The 19,341-nt window shown below is 39.7% G+C and overlaps 1 protein-coding gene and 1 long non-coding RNA gene across 3 annotated transcripts; one reads left to right on the top strand and one right to left on the bottom strand.

The window, feature by feature from the left end:
- Positions 1-2,062: 2,062 nt before the first annotated feature.
- Positions 2,063-19,111, top strand: LOC140284590 (E3 ubiquitin-protein ligase MSL2-like). 2 transcript variants are annotated; one of them, XM_072378497.1, is made up of 3 exons: positions 2,063-2,121; positions 15,620-17,004; positions 17,165-19,111. In XM_072378497.1, the coding sequence occupies exons 1-3, from the start codon at positions 2,088-2,090 to the stop codon at positions 17,462-17,464; spliced, it is 1,719 nt and encodes a 572-aa protein (XP_072234598.1). In that variant the 5' UTR covers positions 2,063-2,087; the 3' UTR covers positions 17,465-19,111. The 2 variants fall into 2 exon arrangements, with proteins under 2 accessions (XP_072234598.1, XP_072234597.1); XM_072378496.1 differs by lacking the exon at positions 2,063-2,121 and adding an exon at positions 11,585-12,913 and having other exon boundaries at positions 17,165-19,110.
- On the bottom strand, positions 6,193-7,870 carry LOC140284240 (uncharacterized). The gene is made up of 3 exons (XR_011910185.1): positions 7,725-7,870; positions 6,487-6,613; positions 6,193-6,255 (listed from the first exon to the last, which is right to left on the bottom strand). It is a non-coding gene; the product is annotated as an uncharacterized lncRNA (long non-coding RNA).
- Positions 19,112-19,341: the final 230 nt, after the last annotated feature.

The following is a 19,341-nucleotide window of genomic DNA, read 5'->3' as shown; positions in this document are numbered from 1 at the left end:
CTTCCCAAATATGAAAAGCTAACGATATGATAAGGGAAATATGATATATATACTGTCCAGAGACATATCCTGGCCCCTTCTGCTTCACAGAATATGACACATGCGTAAATCAAAGTATTAAACTGCGTATTTTCCTTGACACCATTGAGTTGCTGTTGCTGTGCAACTGCTTCTCAGTTGCTGTGTTAATTCAAGACTTCTGTTACTCCAGAACATCTTCTTCCATAGCTTTAAGTCTGAGTTTTGTAGGCTTGATCAGTGGAAGGCATTCTTTTTTCTGTGATGGAGAAAGGAAGTAAAAAATTGAGGAAAGACAAAGGAAAGATGCTATTAGAAGAGTCAATAAAAATAATTCACATTTACAGATCAAGTTGGGTAATATTTCAGTTCCTTAAAGGGACATTTAATGCTTTACTCTTGATGTGATCGTATTTGTGCCTTTTTCTTGACATATTGTGTGTATTTAAGACCATGTAACTGTTTGGTTTTTCATCTTTTTTGTTTGTACTATAATAGTCATTCTGGTACTCACCTCTTTTAAGTACATTTTGAGCTTGGGGTGATTTTTTGGGACACAATAGTTTTTCTCTTCAGTGGTTTTGACCCTAGAATAGAAGAAAGAAAATTAAACACACAGAGCTTTGACATTTTCACTCATTATATTTTCACAAGGTTTCTCAAAGGTTCTACCCAATTAAATCTAAGCAGAGATATAAAATATATATCTAAAAATTTTTTTTTTAATATTTGTATTCAACATAGGGGTGATGGTTTGATTTAAATCCCATTTTTCCTTACAGGTAGGCGTCGATGCTGCAGCCCATTTTGGTTGTTTGTTGAAAGCACTCCATAATGTTCGCTTTGATACTTCGTTTTGAGAGTTCCATACAGCAGCCTATTGCGATTCCTCCCTGACCTGCATCACACATACAGAGTAAGGGATTCGTCCTTTTTATTCATCCCAATGCAGATGCCTGCACTAAGATTAAAGATGAGTTTATTGTTGTTTTATACTAAGCAGTTCATTCAGAATAAAAATCGAGTAGCTAAACTAAGATAAGGAAAAAAACTTCATATTTATAATGAGTTTCTTGTGTCTTATTTATAGAAATAATTTGCTTTAACAATGTTATGTGAATAAATCTAACTGTTCTGTTTTGTTTCCAAGTGCAATCTTAATTAGTCCAATATAAAAAATAATGAACTAATTTAAAACAAAAGGACCTGACTACAGTCATTTCAGGCTAGTGTTACCATAACTCCAGATTCAGACCATAACCACGGCACATTTTTGTTACAAATCCCAGAAATAAAGAGCTTTACCTCCTGACTCAGGGATGAGCATCACAGCAGCAAAACTCAGGACAAAAATCCAGCGACTGATGGACAGAGTCGTAGTCATCTTCAACATCTGACCAACACCAAAACTGACTTTAGATCTCAGTTGTGGACAGGTTTGTTACTAACTGCTCAACTTGTTAAACGATGAGTGATCTTATGTACTGTAGCTTCCCACAAAAAGAGGAACCGTTGTTGGGTGGTTTATTTATAGATGGTGATGATGCACAAACACAAAGATGAACATTTCTGCAGAAACAGAACTTACACTTTTCATGTCCTTATATGCACAGGTTTTGTGTTCATCTGTATATCTATAATACTGTGCAAAAATTCTTGACCCATTCCTTCATTACTTTATATGTTGCCATAAAAACGAGGAAATAGATGTGATTTATTGAAACATGCACTGGCAAAAATACAAGGAGTGTATGAGCCAGGAACTTAGCTGGACAGTTCTAACAAGCTTAAAATATTTGTTCTGAGCACCTTTATTCTCCAACACAGCCTGAACCCTCTGAGACAAGCTTTCTGTCATTTCTTTAAGTAGTCTTCAGGAATAGTTCTCCAGGCTTCTTGAAGGACATCCCAAAGCTCTTCTTTGGATGTTGGCTGCCTTTTGTTCCGTTTTCTGTCAAGATGATCCCACACTGCTTCAATAATGTCCCTGTTTCCCTTCCTTAAGAATGGCTTCTTGACAGCCACCCTTCCATGGAGACCATTTCTGATGAGGCTTGGGCCAACAGTAGATGGATCAGCTGAAGGTCCAGATGCATCTCTCAGGTCCTGTGTCAGGTCTTTGCTGAATTTTTTCTTCTTTCTTAAGGACATCACTTTCAGATACTGTTCATCTGCTTTAGATGTTTTTTTTAGGTCTGACACTTCTTCTTTTGTCCTCCACTTGTCCAGTTTCCTCAAATGTTTTAAGGACACACTGAACACCATGCTGAGATATGCCAAGTTTTCAGCTAACAGCTCTTTGGGAATCACCTTGTTGCTGCAAAAATACTATTTTCTGTCTGTCAAACTGTGTTATCTTTGGTGTTTTTCATAGATGAAACTAAAGAAATGGGAACAAATGATGTGTCTTTGTGACAGGCTGCTAGTAACAAAATGCCTAAAGATACAATTTAAAACTGGCTCTTTGCTAAGTTATCTGTTATGTGTCGACACAACACTGGTTCATCGAGTGAGACTTTTATACGGTAATGTATTAACCCAAAACATGGACATTCAGTGCTGCTTTGCACCAAAACTGACACTGTCACTGTGGTTGTGTTATCTTTGCACTAACTTCTAACTTATTTTTCATCTTTACTGCAGCTTTGTAAAAAAGGAGGAACTATTGCTGTTGTGTGAAATTTTTCAGGGGGGACTCACACACCTAGAAGTTCCTCTTTTGAGTCATTGTCATTTTTGTAAATTGAACATCTTTGGACGATATAAGTAAATATATTAAAACATCACTTTGGACTTTAATTTTGTATTCATTTTATTATTTAATTTTGTTTATTTTTTGTTTATTTTATTCTGTTTAAAAGAAGAACAACTCTGCTGTTGCTGTTCTGGTCAATTTTACAAAAGGAATTTATTAAAATAATGCCATAACAACAACTGATTAGTATGTCAACACAAAATGTTCACAGTAGCTTTTTGTCCTCATGCTACAGTTTTACTTGAACATCTTGAACTTGAAATTATGAAGTCTTGAAATCTTGATAGCTGGAGAACACTTTCCCTGTGGTGGGACAATTGAAAAGAGGACAAGAAATGTGTGGGTAGGTAGGAAAAGTAATATATTTTTCTTCCATACATGCTCATTATGTTTACTGGTATTTGCAGGGCAGTCTCATGAACTTCCATCGTTGTGTTGTATGATTTTTTTTCCAACTATCGAATGGATTATTCTATTTGGTAAAGAGATGTTTCACAACATCTCCTTTTTCCACCATGATTTTTCACTTTTCATAACGGCTGGTTTTAAGACACGAACCAACACGCTCGACTTTATTATCTACTATGGATCCTATTATCTGTGGCAAGGTGTTTCTTGGAAGTGGCACTTCAGTGTTTGGCAGACAAACACATGACGTCCATAATCTTTTTGACCAATGACACAGTTGATGTGGCTCTCTGGCCCTCGAGGATAGCATGATACAAAGCTTCCAGTTTTGGCTACAGATGCAACATAACTAAATAGTTGACTTGAACAATACAGTCGTGTAAAATAGCTCTTTGAGATGTGATGACTTCATGGATTCATTATAAAGATATTACCTCGTATCACACACTGTGATCTGGGCTCTTCCCCAATCCAACTCTGGCTGAGCCCACATGTGAATAAAGTTCTGTTTACTTACTGTTTAGCAAAGTTAGCGACTTTTCTTTGGTGCCATGATCATATTGGTTAAACCACTCATCTTTTTAGCTACCTCCACTTAGTAACTTGCCATCAGTGTATTTTATAACTGTTAAGTAGCTTGTTAACCATGAAGTGGGTTACGCCATTGATACATGTAACATACTCTAAGAGCTACGGCTCTTGTGCCATCATCAGGTTCACATTTATTGTTTTTGGTGAAATATTTTAGTCATGATTCAAAGTACATTGAAGAGATTTTGATTGATTTCATAAATTCTAACTCAAATTATTTTTTCATTTTATTTCTAACTCCACCATCACATCAATCGAAACTAATGACATTCCCATTTGTCTCAGCTGTTTTTCATATTAAGTGCTAATTTAAACTTTTAAGATACATTCTAATGTTGCCCCCCCCCCCCCCCCCCCCCATTTCTTTAGTTGTATCTATGAAAAACACCAAAGATAACACAGTTTGACAGACAGAAAATAGGATTTTTGGTGATTCCCAAAGAACTATTAGCTGAAAACTTGGCATATCTCAGCATGGTGTGATGTATGTCCTTATAACATTTGAGGAAACTGGACAAGTGGAGGACAAAAGAAGAAGTGTCAGACCTAAAAAACTATCAACAGCAGATGAACAGTATCTGAAAGTGATGTCCTTAAGAAAGAGGAAAAAAATCCAGCAAAGACCTGAGAGATGCATCTGAACCTTCAGTTGATCCATCTACTGTTGGCCCAAGCCTCGTCAGAAATGGTCTCCGTGGATTATTAGTGTAATTAGAGTGTAATTAATAAGGAGGTGGGGCTTCCCTCTAGGGACGTGAAAGCGACCCTTTCAGATCATTCGATCGTGGCCACTGTCGATTGTCGATAGACGATCCGAATGAAAATCACTCCATCCCTATTGCAGCCTATTATTTTGTTAGAAATATAGGTCTGCACAGACAGAAGTGTCTGTGGCTCAAATTTTTATTTTGGTTTGGTTATTTGCGTGAGGAGCATTTCATTTACGCACGCTGATCCCTCGATTTAATAAAGTTATTGTTGTCAAATTTGCGTGAATTATTTATTTTGTGACTAAAAATAAAGGTAATGTAGAACATCACTTATGGCGCAGAGAAAAGTGTTTGGTTAGCAAGCAAGAAGATGAAGAACAGAGGAGACAAAGAGAGCCTGCGTCCGCTGCGTGCACCTCCGAAAAAAAAGTGAGAAGGAAAAAAGATGCAACAGGGTGTAGTAAAAGTTTAATATTCACTCCTCTGTTGCACAGATCAAAGGGCTCTGTATGCAGACATGTTGCTCCAGAAGAAACATTTTTAAGTACACAGTAAAGCGCAGGTTCTAGAGATTTTTTCTTTAACATATTATGGCATTAAATTAATTTAAGATAGCCTTAAAGATCGCCATTTGAAAGTGTATTTCTTTCTGTGTCTGAAAGAAATGTGAGCACACAAATGTGAGCAAACAAAAAAAATCCCCTCTGTATTACTATCCAAAACCAGACTTCATGCATGGAAGAACACGAGACTCCATCACATTTGGAAAACATTTAATATTACTAATATGTATTACTAGTTCCAGGGTTAAAAAGAACAACTCCCATGCTTAAGATTATGTCAAATTCAGAATCAAATAAATTAATAACTTACATTACACTTTTTCAAATTAAATAAAAAAATAAAATACATTTTAAATATATTTTTTATGTAAAAGTAATAAATAGTAAATCCACATGAAATGTTCTCAGTAGCTGCAATGCTGAGGTGCGTTTTTTATGAGTCATCTCCTTAGAGTTGTTTTAATATGACAAGTCAGGATTACACTTTAATCCCTGCAGAGTAGAGAAGGGAGAAAAGGAATGTATGATTAGACACATGATATTCAGGACAGGACAACTGAGACACTTAATATATGTTTAGATGGAGATACTACATTTTAAAAATACAAACACAAACTAAAACCCTGGCTTTAAGCTGGCTGGTGTTTTATTGGTCAAATCGTGCATTTTGTGATTAAGACGTCAATTTTGTGACAGTTTTAAAGCTGGTATTGTCACAAATGTAGTAGAATATAGGTCAAAGGTAGCAGGAATGGAATCGTACTATTACTTTCAGCAGTTTCAGCTTATGTTTGACATTCTACCAGAGGTCCTGAACTGTGCTTTTCTCAGCACAAACCTTTGCAGGAATGATCATAAATGGCCATATTTACAGATTTGGTGACATGTCCTACATTTCTTTCTTGTGAAAAAAGTCAAGATCAGTTTGACAGAGTTTTGGAAACCTGCAATTCTTCAAAGAAACAACACTTTGGATTTTTCTAAACCTGCAAATTGTGCAGAACACGCTGAGCATGCTGTTACACTTTATAGATATTTAAACATAAGTAAAAGCTCTATTTTGTTTGCAGAATACATTTATCTGGAACTGGTTTGTGAAACTGCTTATGTGATACGGTTTTGATAGCAGATCTTTACCTTTTTGATCCTGCCTTTGAGCCACTTGGAAGATGGATCAATGCAATTCTGCCTGCCATTTTTATCTATAATCCTTGGAGAAGAGACAAAAGAAAATCAAACTTTGACTGATATTTACTTCCAAAACACCTTTAATCAAACTTAGACTCCCCTTGTGGTAGTTATCAAATTTATAATTTGTCTGGAAATCATGCAAACTTATTTGACAGACTTCAGTGAAGGTTGCTGATCTGGAAATACTTTGACGATGAAAAGCAAGCGGGTTACAGAGGACACAGAACAGTATTGAGGTTGCTGTACTTACAAGTATGCGTGGTGGTTGCACTGCCATCGTGGTTTCTGTTCATAGCACTCTTTGATGAACCTAACTCCGCCTTTGCTGACTTTGTTACAGCAGGGTAAACCTATGTTTGAGCCGTAGGAGTCGCCTGCTTAACCAGAGAGAGGGAGGAAAATGCTGTCATCACTCAGCTTTATGTGACTTGTTCTTTAGGCTGCAACACTTTAATAATGACCTGTCATACTGTGGAAACAACCCATCAAATATTAGTACTCTATAACACACACAGTTACAGTGGTTACAGTTTCCTTGACTCACTGCTTCAGCTGTAGAGGTGAAGGAATTAGATATTGTTGCCAGATATTTGCAGTTATTATAATGCACCTTTCGGTCCAATTAGATGAACAATTAAATTAGTCAAATAATTCCGATTTGTCCGAGAACATGTAGACATATGTGCATTTGTAAAAAATCAAACCTGTGTCCTGGGTCTCAACCTGTGTAAGGCAAAACTTTGCCTTGAGAAAAATGTTCATGGAATAATCAGCAACTTTTTCTGAAATTATCATATGTTAAACAATTTTTTTTTCTAAAGCTTGTCATAATAAGCTGCTTTGGTATGATATTTTTTTTTTACTTAATCTCTCCAACCGTCAGTGATATGGAGAACAAAGGATGACTACAAACCTATGCAAATATCCTGATCCAGACTTCATTTCTTTATATTTTTATCCAAGCAGCCAGACTTTGTTGTAATCCTATGAAGTGACCTTGAGCAGCAGTTCTCCAGGCTTTCTGAAGGTCTTTTAGTTTTTCTTTGGACATTGGCTGCTTTTTCACTTATTTTCAGTCCAGTCCTTGTACCTGACCATTTTCAGAGGAATCTGTTTGTTTGTTTCTTTGTTAAGCCACTTAAGATGGGATCATCTTGACAGAGAACAGAAAAAAAGGCAGCCAATATCCATAGAAGAACTTGTCTGAATGTTTCGATAAATCACTGAGCCTTTTTCCTATTCCCTTGACGATATATGAAGTATTGAAAGGTTAAACATTTTCAGACTTTTTCTCAGTAATGTATATCTCCAACCAACAGTCCAGAGTTAAAAGATATTCAGTTTCCTCTTTACAAGACAAAGAAAATCAGCTCAGTCTTAACTGAGAGCCTGGAACCAGCAAGTGTTTTGCACTTAACCATTAAAATTCTTTCAAGCTTATCTTTTTTGCCTTGTGAAATTTCAGTTGGATTACAAGTTCAGTCTTACCTGGTGATGCTGAGATGAACATCACAGCAGCCAGAGTGAGCAGAAACATCCTGACAGCGATAGTCGTCCACATCTTCGAAGACTTCACTGCAGCAAAACTGACTCTGGATCTGTAGAAGGCTTTGAATGACTTCTGCGACTAAAAGCTCAACTTTACAGAGTCTAAGTAAATAACCAAGGAGGGATGATCTTTTATACTAGAGTTATACATAAAAAGAGGAACTGTTGTTTCCATGTAACTATCATATTTGGCATGGAAACAATCATGTTGCAGTGGTGACAATGCAAAGACTTATTTTGAGAAGACTGGAGTTAGTCATGTTAAGGGTCATGTGGTTTGTCAGAGTAGACCAATTTTAGTATTGCCGGTATTCCCTTTACACTCACACCTACAAGTGAAATAATTGAGTTTTAAAATTGATTTGCAGACAGCAAAAAGCATCTAAGGAATGTTCTCAGATGGAATTTAAGTTGGAATCAAGATGGTCAGATTTGTCATGAGTGATTAAGTCATTTGAATGAAACGAAGGTTATTTCTCAGCCATCTTTTTCCTTTGAGGGTTTCCTTATTCATTGACCTATTCCAGAGGAAAACCCTCAATTTTGGGATTCAGTATATGAAGTGTCCATCTGATATAAACACATCAGACACAATTAATGGTTTGAGGAGTCACCGCTGGAGTTCATTTAATTATTCTAAAAACAGACACATGTGGGCTGCAGTGTTTGACTTACTCTCACAAAACACTACAAGTATGATGGGGAACAAGACACAGTCGAACTGTGACCCTTTTCCAGCAGCAGCAACAGTCAAACATACACGATGGAGTTTGAAATAAGGACATGTTGAGCAAGTTGCTGTTACTAACTGATCCACAAAAAGGGCTTTAAGTTTGTTAAAACCACACCCGTCTAACAGACTGATCTGTGCATTCTTTGAAAATAGTTACACAAATATTGTAGCAAGTGCTTTAAAGACCTGATTGACACAGGAATGAATCTTTTCAGCAAACATTACAAACATGAGCTCAGTTTTTCTGAGTGTCATGTGAGAAACAGAAGGGGAGTCTCCCAAGCTTCTGGTGTTGCTCACCCTAAGTATAAAACTCAGAGACTGACCAACCAAGTATTTTTGGCATGCTTTATTACCATAAAAAGAACTCTAAAAACAGTCACCACTGTATGAGAGACAAAAAATATTTAAAAAAGGGATTACTCACATATGTGGAATGAATGTGAATAAAGTAGTTTTCTATTCTATCACAAATAACAAAACTTTATTTGTGTCACTTTAGCGATCTGTGATGGTTTTATTATTTTTTTTCTTTTTATTCCATCACTCCTTCATTCATTATCCATCCATCCATTTTCAATACTTGCTTAATGCAACTGTGGGCTCCTGGGGGGCTGGAGCCTATCCCAGCCGTCATTGGGCGAGAGGCGGGGTACATCCTGGACAGGAAGCCAGTCCATCACAGGGCCACACAGAGACAAATGAGACGAGACAAACGACCACACACTCCTAGGGACAATTTAGAGAAACCAATTAACCAAACATGCATTCTTTAGGACGGTGGGAGGAAGCCGGAGTACCCGGAGAGAACCCACGTATACACGGGGAGAACCCGGAACCCTCTTGCTGTTTACCACCACACCACCATGCAGCCCTTCATTCATTATATGAACCTTCAAAAAAGAAATTAAAAGGTTGTAATCAGGATCTCTTTTATGCCTAAACTGGAAAGCTTGCCTGTAAAAAATGTAATAAAATACGTTTTTATTTGTGTTTTTGATAGAGAAAAACATCTGCAGCTTCAGAAGAGTTTTGTTTCTTTACAAAATGATCTTATTCTATAATTATTTTCAAAACAAAATTAAAACATTTGCCTCTTTTGATTATTTCTTTGCATTTTTCTTTTAAAAGATCAGACTATTTTTACCTGAGAAATCTTAATTATCAAAACTGAGCCACATATCAGATAATTGTTGTAGTTCTTATCAAACTCAAAGACAAAATTAATTTCTTTTGAGTAGGAAAAGGCATGTTTTCAGTGCTGTTGGACGAATACTTCAACACTGCATTGGTCATTTCTGAAGATGCTCTTGTTAAAATGATGGAGTATTTTCAGTCTTCAATTCAACAAGTGGAAGTGACAATGTGGAAAGTCCCAGCCAGTCAGCAACCATTCAGTCTAAAAAAGAGGAAGAAAAGATAAGTGCTGAAAGACTGCACGGTTAGATTGTATAGGTGCGTTTGCATCATACAAGCTGTCTTTTTTAAGAAAAGAAGTCATTGCATGGGAGGTGGTTTGTAGCCATTTTTTGTAAGTTAGCACTGTCATACTTTGAAGATGAGTCCTCTGTTTCCATGTGTCCACCTTCTTTCTTCACCCTGCTAGTTTGCGCCTTTAGATTATCACCATAACTCTTATCTAAAACTTGCAGGCATACAGTATAAAGGAAGCTGTAGAAATCAGCCTCCGAATCAGAGGGAAGACGAGAGGCTGAATTTATATACATGTTACACATTTTGGGCTTTGAAGTTTTTTTTATCTAAATTTTGCGAAGAGTCCAGAAGTGTTGAGTATTTCTTTGACTACCCAGAAGTATTTATATAAGGTCTACGGTCAAAAACTGAATAACTAATAACTAAATCTTTGTTTATTTTTGACATGTCACTTTTATAAAAACACGGATGATACAGCATCAATATACATACAATTCATTAATAACATAAGATAAACTATTTTAGTGAGTCAGTTTTATAACGCCCATAATGTTATCTTAAGCTGTAAGTAAAACAATGGCTCTAATAAGCTGCATTAATATCATGTTAGTTCTCTAATTTTGTCCCCTTACGGTACTTTGATAAGAAAAAAATGTATGGAATTAAGCAGCACCATGCTGATTTGTTGTTGTGTGAGCTTGTAATCTGACAATTGTTTGTGTAATGGTATGATTAAGGGTTTTCTTTCCTGTTTTCACTGGGAATTTTTTTTTACCAAATCTCATGAGGAAATATGGCTGAACCGTGACCCCAGTTCTTACTGGATAAGTCATTAGGTCAGAAAAATAGTGACTGTGTGTATATGAATGTTACAATTGCAAGTTATTACACAAGAACAATACAAGAAAGGACAATTACACCATCGCTAGCTATCATAAAGGTAGGATTTTTGTCTTATTGTTGATGGATTTCTACATTTCTAACTAAACGTAGATCATTTTAAGTTACTAAATAAGTCTGGAAAATGGAAAATATTTTAATTGGTGAATGGAAATGAAGATTCGAAATTAAAAGGCAGATTAAAATAATCATTAGTAGTTGTAGTGTTAGTTAGTATTAATAATAGTATCCTATAGTGGTTCTAATTAATCTGTATTTTTATTTACTAAATTAAGCTCTATAAAGATGTATCTTTATTGACTAAATAAAGATACATACAGCTGTTTTATTTCTGTACTATCTATTTGTTGGTAAAAAATAAATCTGTCTTTTGTTGTCAAATAGCTGTTGAGGAGAAGAAGAACAGGAAGAAGACATAATATATAATCATAGAAAAAGAAGAAGAAATAATATATATATCATACAAACATTAATAAGAAATCATATATAATCATACAAAAAAAGACTTAAACATTACAAAGTACTTGTTATATTCAGACTTGGAAATCCTTTACTTGAAAGTTATGTACAATTAATCTAAAAAAAATATTAATCGGACATTAGATCTTCGTTGGTTAAAACGTTGGTTATTGTTCTAAATAACATGAAAACCAAAATATACATTTGACTGTTTATAATCAGCCGCGTTACTTGTGTTCTCGCGAGATCTGGGCAACAGCGCCCCCTTGTTAGTATACGGAGAAGCAACGGGAGGTATGAGGAATACACCGCGGCTAACGATAGCAACGTACACAAACAGGGAAATTATTCATTATCGGTCTTCACTGACACTCTGGGGTCTATGAAAAGCAACTAAAGGGTTTAATTCCCTTTAAATCCTCCACCCCCGCTACATTCCCACCGAGGTGAGCACCGATAACGAAAAACTCCCGCTAATCCCGTGAAGTGGGAAGCGGCCTGCGTTTGTATCCGGCCTCCTGGTGCAGCTGAGGCGGCCAGCACTGTCACCAGAGCCCGGTGCTTCCGCTTGATTGTTTTTCAGTGCACCGACAGAACCATCGGAGCTACGGGGTTATTTTTGTTGAAATATCTGCAGCCTTCCTGTAACCCGCCCCCCCTCCCACTGACGTGCAGCTGTCGGCGTTTCTCGCCCAGAAGGAGCATTTCAACCCGGAGCGGCCTGTTTTGTTTTCGAGCCGCCATGAATCTCTGCGAACAATAACACAACCGTATCGAGCCTGCTGGGGCTGCACTGGAATAAGAGCCACGAGAGTCTCTCTGTGGGATAATAAATGCTTTGTGTGATACCAGCTCTGAACCGACGTAAAAAACCGGGACGAGCATGCATCTGAACCATGGATTTATCCCCGGGAACCCACTGCGAACAGGACCAGTTTGTCACGAAAGCCCCTGTGTGAATTTTGGAGCTGCTGCGAGTTAACCGGGTGGAAGCACGGTTAAAAGGCGGAGGGAAAAGCGACACACGATGCTTTGTCTCATCACCTCTCACGCGTGGTATGGAAATAAACCGAATGGATGTGAGTAAACAAGTATTTCTATGCATGGTCGACCCTCTTGTGATTAAAATCTCCGATCCAAAACTCGAGTGCTCTCGAACCTGGGCACCACATTGAGGATGGATTGGCTGTGACTGGGGATGAGTAACCCGGATTGCTTTGCGCGCAGACTGCTATATATGTGGGATTTAACGACGGGAAACTGAGGCCGTTATACCCATCTATGCTCACTTCAAAGCCACCGGACTCCTTTGACAAAAACAGTAATTTCATCCCACAGAGCGTGGGACTACCACTGGCTCCAGCGGCTAGTTTGTCTTTTATTGAATGACTTTGGAGTTTTAACGTGTTAATACATCTTAACGGACCGGACCGGTTTGGAGCCACAGGCCAGCCAGCTGAGATGAACCCGGTGAATGCGACCTCTCTCTACGTGTCCGCGAGCCGTTCGGTGCTGCAGTGCGACCCCCGAGATCCCCGGGCCCTGGCGGAGCTCTGCAAGCTGCTGCCGTTTTTCCGCCAGTCCCTGTCCTGCTTGGTCTGCGGTAAGCGTGTGATGATTATTTTATTTATGCTCAGTATGCCTGTATAAATACGTGTTTTTGGTGGAGGATGGAGCTAACTTGCGCTGTTCTCAGCTGTCTTCTCAGTGGGAGCTAGTCTTTAAATAATGTTGCATTCAGGTACTGTCGAAAAACTCCACATCAGTATTGCTTATAGTGAAAAGGAGTGACAAAAAGTAACGACTCTCTTATATTTTATTAGGGAATACGAACTGGAAGGTCTTTTCTATTACTCGTTGTATTTTGAAATAACCCAGACAAAGTAAGAAGCAAATTTGTCAGAGCACCATGGTTCAAACTTTTAAACATAAACACAATTCATTAGCAATTAAATTAGTTAAGATCAGATTAGATTAAATGGGGAGTTTTTTGAATATGTTAAAATGTGGTATACTGTTTCACTTTAATGGTAAGCTGTATATATGTCACTTACATAGAAAAAACATGATCATGTACCACACTGCATCTGTTAACGCTCCCCTCACGTTTCAAAGACCCATCATTAGAAATATCTCAAAATATCTAGTTTGGTCTGAAATAGAGACATTTGAGGCTCCTCAACATGCAGCTTTTGCAAACTCTCTTGTGTGAGACATGTTAGGTTAATTCTGGGAATGTGTTGATGAAGATGTCTTGCTTGTTAATGTTGCTGTTTCTGTTCATTTTGTCACTGCATGAATATAAACCATAGACACGATCATAAGTTTTTCTGTTTGTTTTTGCTCGAGTTGAGCCGTTAAGATATTGATATTAAAAATTCCGACGCGCTATGAAGGCATCATGATTTACTGCTACACCCATAACGACACACCCCCCTCTGTGTGTTGTTTGGCAGCAGTGGGGCGTTTCTCTGTTTATGCTGTTGAATATCAGTGCTTCCACATACTGAATGTATAGCGCCTCATGTTTTAAAACCTTTTCCCCCTATTTTCTGATGAATCAATAAGAAAATACAGAAAACGTTAAAGCGGACTAAGAGAGGAAAGCCTCCAGAACAAGTTAGTTTACAGTGTTTACTTCAGTTTTAAGGTTTATAATGTAAAGCATAAAATTAAATGTAGGTTCCGAAATCATTCTGTGACTTGTTTGCTTATGCTAATTTTTAAGATACACTTCAGCTTTTATTTTAAATGCATATTTTAATGCAGAGTTTTCACTATGCATTCAAGAAACAGCAGTATGTCTGTAGCAACATGATAAACTTATATTACTAAGTCATGATCCACCCCTCGTTTTGTTATATATTCTAAGCAAAACGGGAAATATGTGCTGCGATTTAATTAAAACGGGCATAAAGAAATACACTTTACAAGACAAAAACAGTGTTTGTTTAATTCTAATGAGCTTTAAAGTGAATATCTGGTCAGAGCTCCTTTATTCTCCAACACAACCTGAACCCTCTGAGACAAGCTTTCTGTCCTTTATTTAAGTAGTCTTCAGAAATAGTTCTCCAGGCTTCTTGAAAGACATCCCAAAGCTCTTCTTTGGATGTTGGCTGCCTTTTGTTCCGTTCTCTGTCAGATGATCCCACACTGCTTCAATAATGTTGAGGTCCGGGCTCTGGAGAGGATTCATCCCTCCATAAGACCTGCTGCCACTGATTTTCCAGATGCATCTCTTAGGTCCTGTGTCAGGTCTCTGATGGATGTTTTCCTCTTTCTTAAGGACATCAGTTTCAGATCCTGTTCATCTGCTGTAGACAGTTTTTTAGGCCTGACACTTCTTCTTTTGTCCTCCACTTAAGGACACACTGCACACCATGCTGAGATATGCTGTTATGTGTCGACACAACACTGGTTCACCCCTTGAGTTAGGAGCCTTTTTTCTGCTTGAATGATTCTTAAGTCGGTGTTAAGGACTATGAAAAAGTGAGTGAAAAAGCAGCCAATGTTCAAAGAAAAAATTTGAAAGACCACTTTGAAATATTAAAAGAAAGTCTGTCTGCTTGGAAGGAAACAGAAGAAATGAGGGCTGGATAAACTCCTTTGTTTTATGTTGTTTTAGTTCATTCAGAGGGAGCTATGGTTTACTTTTAGCAAGTTATCAATACATTTATGACAGTATGAAATCTTTATGAATATTCCATGAGCTGGAGGTTGAATATGTGTTACTGGGATCTCTGGAGGGATGTGAAGAGTGTCTTTATCATTCTTTCTGACAGCCTCCATCTACGCTTTATAAGCACATCAATATATGAAGCAAGCCATGCAGTATGTTAAATATAGACTTCCTGTCGTTATGGGGGATTTATCAGTCACTCTGTGTAGGGTCAGTTGTCTCTTATGAATGGGTCTTCATCCTTTTTTCCCCCATCTGCAGCTGCACTCTGTAGCAGCCAGCGTTGCTAAGGAAGCTCCTCTCAAAGAGCAGCTGTCATTCAGTCCGGTGGGCTGCCAAGCACCGCTCAGGTTTACAAATACGTGTTGCTTCAGAGAGCTGTTGAAATATAGCAGAGAAGGAAGCTGTAGTCAATAAACCACCGTTAAAGCCTGGGTTGTGATTTATGACATTGTGGCTTTACTATGAGACCAGATGTGCCATACTTTGTTGGATGAGGAATTTATTGCTCTTCCTCTGCTGGTGTGAACTGTGTTGCTTTTTATTTAATCATCACTGTGAGCTGTTCTGCATGTTCCCTGTGGTGTAAGTGATATATTTATCTTTTTTTATTTTCTCTCTCATGTTCAGGTAACCTGCTGCAGGACCCCATCGCTCCCACCAACTCATCATGTCAGCACTACGTCTGTCGAGGCTGTAGGGGGCAGAGGATGCAGCTGAAGCCGTCCTGTAGTTGGTGTAAGGACTATACCCGCTTTGAGGAAAACAGGCAGCTCTCTCTGCTTGTCCACTGTTACAGGAAGCTCTGCGTCTACATCACTCAGTCGCCACTTGCACCGCACATAGCCAGCGCAGCCAGTGACTCGCCGGACCTCCAGGCTATCCTCAACGAGGGCCTCACGTTGGCTGAGAATGAGCCAGAGCCGGAGGACGTTTCAGATTCACTCACGCTGTCACAGACTGCGTCCACCTCAAAGGTGGTTCAGTCCAATGAGGCTCCACCCACGAGGGAAATCAAGGGCGAGGAGCGGAGCCCCATGAGTATTAATGGACTTCATGATTGTAACGGCCTGGTCGGTTCAGACACACTGCAGCCCATCTCCATAGAAACAGGTGGAGGTGTGGCAAAGCAGGAGAGCTTCTCAGAAGAGATCCCAGTGTGTGTGAGCGTCACGGGGAGCGGGGAGGCAGGGCTTTGTGACATCAGCACTTTTGGGGAAGACCTGAAACATGGTGGAGGGCCTCTGTTGTTGAGTGTCGAGGAGGTGCTCAGGACTCTGGAGACGGACACCGACCCCGACACGTCGGAGCCCAATCCCCAGCCAGAGTACCACCCCTCTGTACCTCAGTCGAGCCTCAACGGCCCGCGCTGCCCATCTGGCCCCGACTCCTCCCGCCTCATCCCCTCTCTGCCTCCTGAGAACAGCCCTCGCCCTCTCAAACCTCACCCGCAGCCCTCTTTACAGCCTCCCCTTCAACCCTCCATAGTCATCCCCCGCGTACCTGTCCGGTGCCATCGCAAGCGCTCCCACTCAGAAAGCGACAGCGAGAAGGTGCAGCCCCTCCCCATTTCCAGCCTTCTACGAGGGCCTGCCATTGGTGCCATCAGCTCCCCCCAGCACCCCAATCCTGGTTGCACCACCAAACATGAGCCCAAGTTCCCTGCAATCTCGCCACACCCCCATCTAGCGCCTGTGCCTAACGGTGGCCCCCCTAAGGTGGCCAAGACTGTGCTGGTCTCCAATAAGGTGCTGAAAAAGCCTATAGAGCACCACGGGGCCGCCAAGAAAGCTTACACCAAGGCCAGGCAAGGGGCCCCCAAGCCCCGTGCACAGCCCCGTGACAGAGCACCCCAACACCCTCATGCTCACCCCCTGACACACCCACCCAGCCCTTCAAAGCCACTGTATAAGAAGCCTGTGGAGAAGAAGGGCTGCAAGTGTGGCCGAGCTACTCAGAACCCTTCAGTGTTGACCTGTAGGGGGCAGCGCTGCCCCTGCTACTCCAACCGTAAGGTGAGAGCTGCATCGGTTTGTTTACATTAAAACATCAGCCGTCATACGTGGGGTTTACATACTCTGCTTACTTGAACTTTTGATGTATTGTCACAGTTTTGATAATCAGGCCTTTATGTTACCTTTATGTGTTTTTATAAACTCTGACTGTTGTTTCCAGGCATGTCTGGACTGTATCTGCCGTGGCTGCCAAAACTCCTACATGGCTAACGGAGAGAAGAAGCTGGAGGCCTTCGCCGTGCCAGAGAAGGCTCTGGAGCAAACCCGACTCACACTGGGCATCAACCTCACCAGTATCACCGCAGCTGCCCTCCGTAGCCCGGCCACCAGCTCCCCTGGCAGCACCATTCTCAACGTAGCCACGGCCACAGGGTCGCCCGTCACAGCCACCTTCCTGTCGGGGGCGGGGCACGACAACCGGGGCTATGACGATTCGCTGGAGATGCGGTTTGATTGTTGAGGTCCAGCTCCTCCTCCATTCAGTCGTCACGCACATTCCCCTGCCCCCGCCCAATGGGCGTCATCATCGGGTCATGCCGTGGACCTGCAGAGGCGGAGCCAGAACAAGGCAGCTACAGTGACGGGCGGCAGCGAGGGTCACAAGCTCAAGCTGAGGTGTCGCCCTCTATCCAGCGCCCAAAACTGCACCATGCTTGTGGTCTTGCATTCAGAGAAGAGACGAAGGAGAAAGAGATGTAGCGTTACTGTATGTTCAGAGATTTAATTTCAGTGGGAATGGTTTTCTTTTGTTGTTTTCTTCTCTACGATGGGTAAAGTGTAGAGCATGTTGTGTAGCTAAATCAGCAGGGTTGGCCTCGGTCACGCCTCTCTGCGTGTGCGCGCGTGCATGTGAGTGTGTATGTATGAGGGTAAGGGTTTGGTTTGGAGATAAAAAAAAAACCTCTTAACAGGAGCAGAGACATCATCATCATCATCATCGGAGACTGGTGTAATTTATATAAGAGACATTTTTGTACATGGACTTATCAGTTTCCATTTATGAAGACATTTTATTATGTATTTTATAAGTTACATTAAAACCAATGGAAGCTGATGCAGGGGTGTATCTGCATTCAACCAGAATATTTTCACACTGCTAAAAGGTAGACGGTATTTTGTCGACTCTTCTTAACCAGAAGTTAAGCGTTATTCCAACCTAAACTAAGAAAAATAAAGATATTAGTTTCCTACATGTTTAGCTGAAGAACCACGATGTGAATTCTAACACCACCAGCCAAGGTTTGATTATGCCTGTTTAATGTTTAAACTCTGTGAGCCACTGTCAGACTACCAAATATTATGCTAAGATGTTGTATACTAAAAAAAAAACAACAAAAAAAAAAAACAAAACATGTATTTAACTAGTAAAATTGTGAACTTTGAAGTCAACCAACTATTGTGGCTGGAGGAGAACAAACCCTCCATCCGTTGTTTGCTGTTTTATATGTCAAAGATGCAAGTTACTCATATGTGTGATTTTGTATATTAAGCACTTTTCCACACTGGCCACACAGCGTAGAGCTACCATGTTTCTTATCTGTTCTCTCGTGTGTTGAAAATTCTGGTTGATTGCAGAAGCTGTGCGCTGTTTCTCTTAAGTTTTTGGTTTCTGGAAGCTACACCTATGCTGCTATGAACTACAAAGGACTCAAAAAAGGAGAGCACTTGTTTTCCTCGTCGTTTGTTTCTCCTTTATTTTCAGTTTTCGATCATTTGCGTTAACATTTGCAGTATTTATTGGACGTCCTCTAACGTTTAGTCGCGGGTTGAGCAGTCAGTTTCGCCCACTCTACCTGTCAAGTCTGTCCATCCAGTCCGGACTGTTTCTGTCTATTAAGTTGCTGTCATCATCTTAGTGTTAGTTTCTGGTGTCTCCAAACTGTTTTTTTTTTGTTTTGTTATGTTTTTTTTGTTTGTTTGTTTGTTTGTTTTGTTTTCCCTCCGGGCATTTAAATACCTGTAATATAACTGTAAAATATTTCCACAAAAAAGAAAGAAAATCCAAAACTTAACAAGTGTGGTGTCATTATTTTATCAGCTGGACTGCAATGTGGGAGGTGACCACTGGAATGCAGTAGAGGGCTTGATGTTGCAGGATTTAAAAAGTACCAGCAGGGGGCAGAGTACACTTTTCAAATGTCTTAAACTACAGCACCTTTTGTTTTTTGCAGGCTTCTTGTATTTCTTGTAGGTTAGACACAAAACTATTATCCATCTACACTGTTAAACATACAAAACATAATGATTAATGAAACTGTTGTAATTCATGGCTTTTTCTAATTGAGGACACGGTTACAGGATGAGTAATTCTTCACCAATGATAAACAAATTCTGCTT

The sequence above is a fragment of the Leuresthes tenuis genome, unplaced genomic scaffold (genome assembly GCF_036924035.1).
Source record: "Leuresthes tenuis unplaced genomic scaffold, fLeuTen1.0.hap1 SCAF_24, whole genome shotgun sequence".
Classification (NCBI taxonomy): domain Eukaryota; kingdom Metazoa; phylum Chordata; class Actinopteri; order Atheriniformes; family Atherinopsidae; genus Leuresthes; species Leuresthes tenuis.
The sequence above is the reverse complement of the archived record's forward strand: the minus strand, read 5'-3'. Positions and strand labels throughout refer to the sequence as shown.

Bases quoted from the DNA above. Each gene is read 5' to 3' on its own strand.
- LOC140284590 (XM_072378496.1), top strand. From the start codon at position 12,772: ATGAACCCGGTGAATGCGACCTCTCTCTACGTGTCCGCGAGCCGTTCG. The intron at 12,914-15,619 runs GTAAGCGTGTGA...TCTCATGTTCAG, and splicing joins CCTGTCCTGCTTGGTCTGCG to GTAACCTGCTGCAGGACCCC. The intron at 17,005-17,164 runs GTGAGAGCTGCA...TGTTGTTTCCAG, and splicing joins CCTGCTACTCCAACCGTAAG to GCATGTCTGGACTGTATCTG.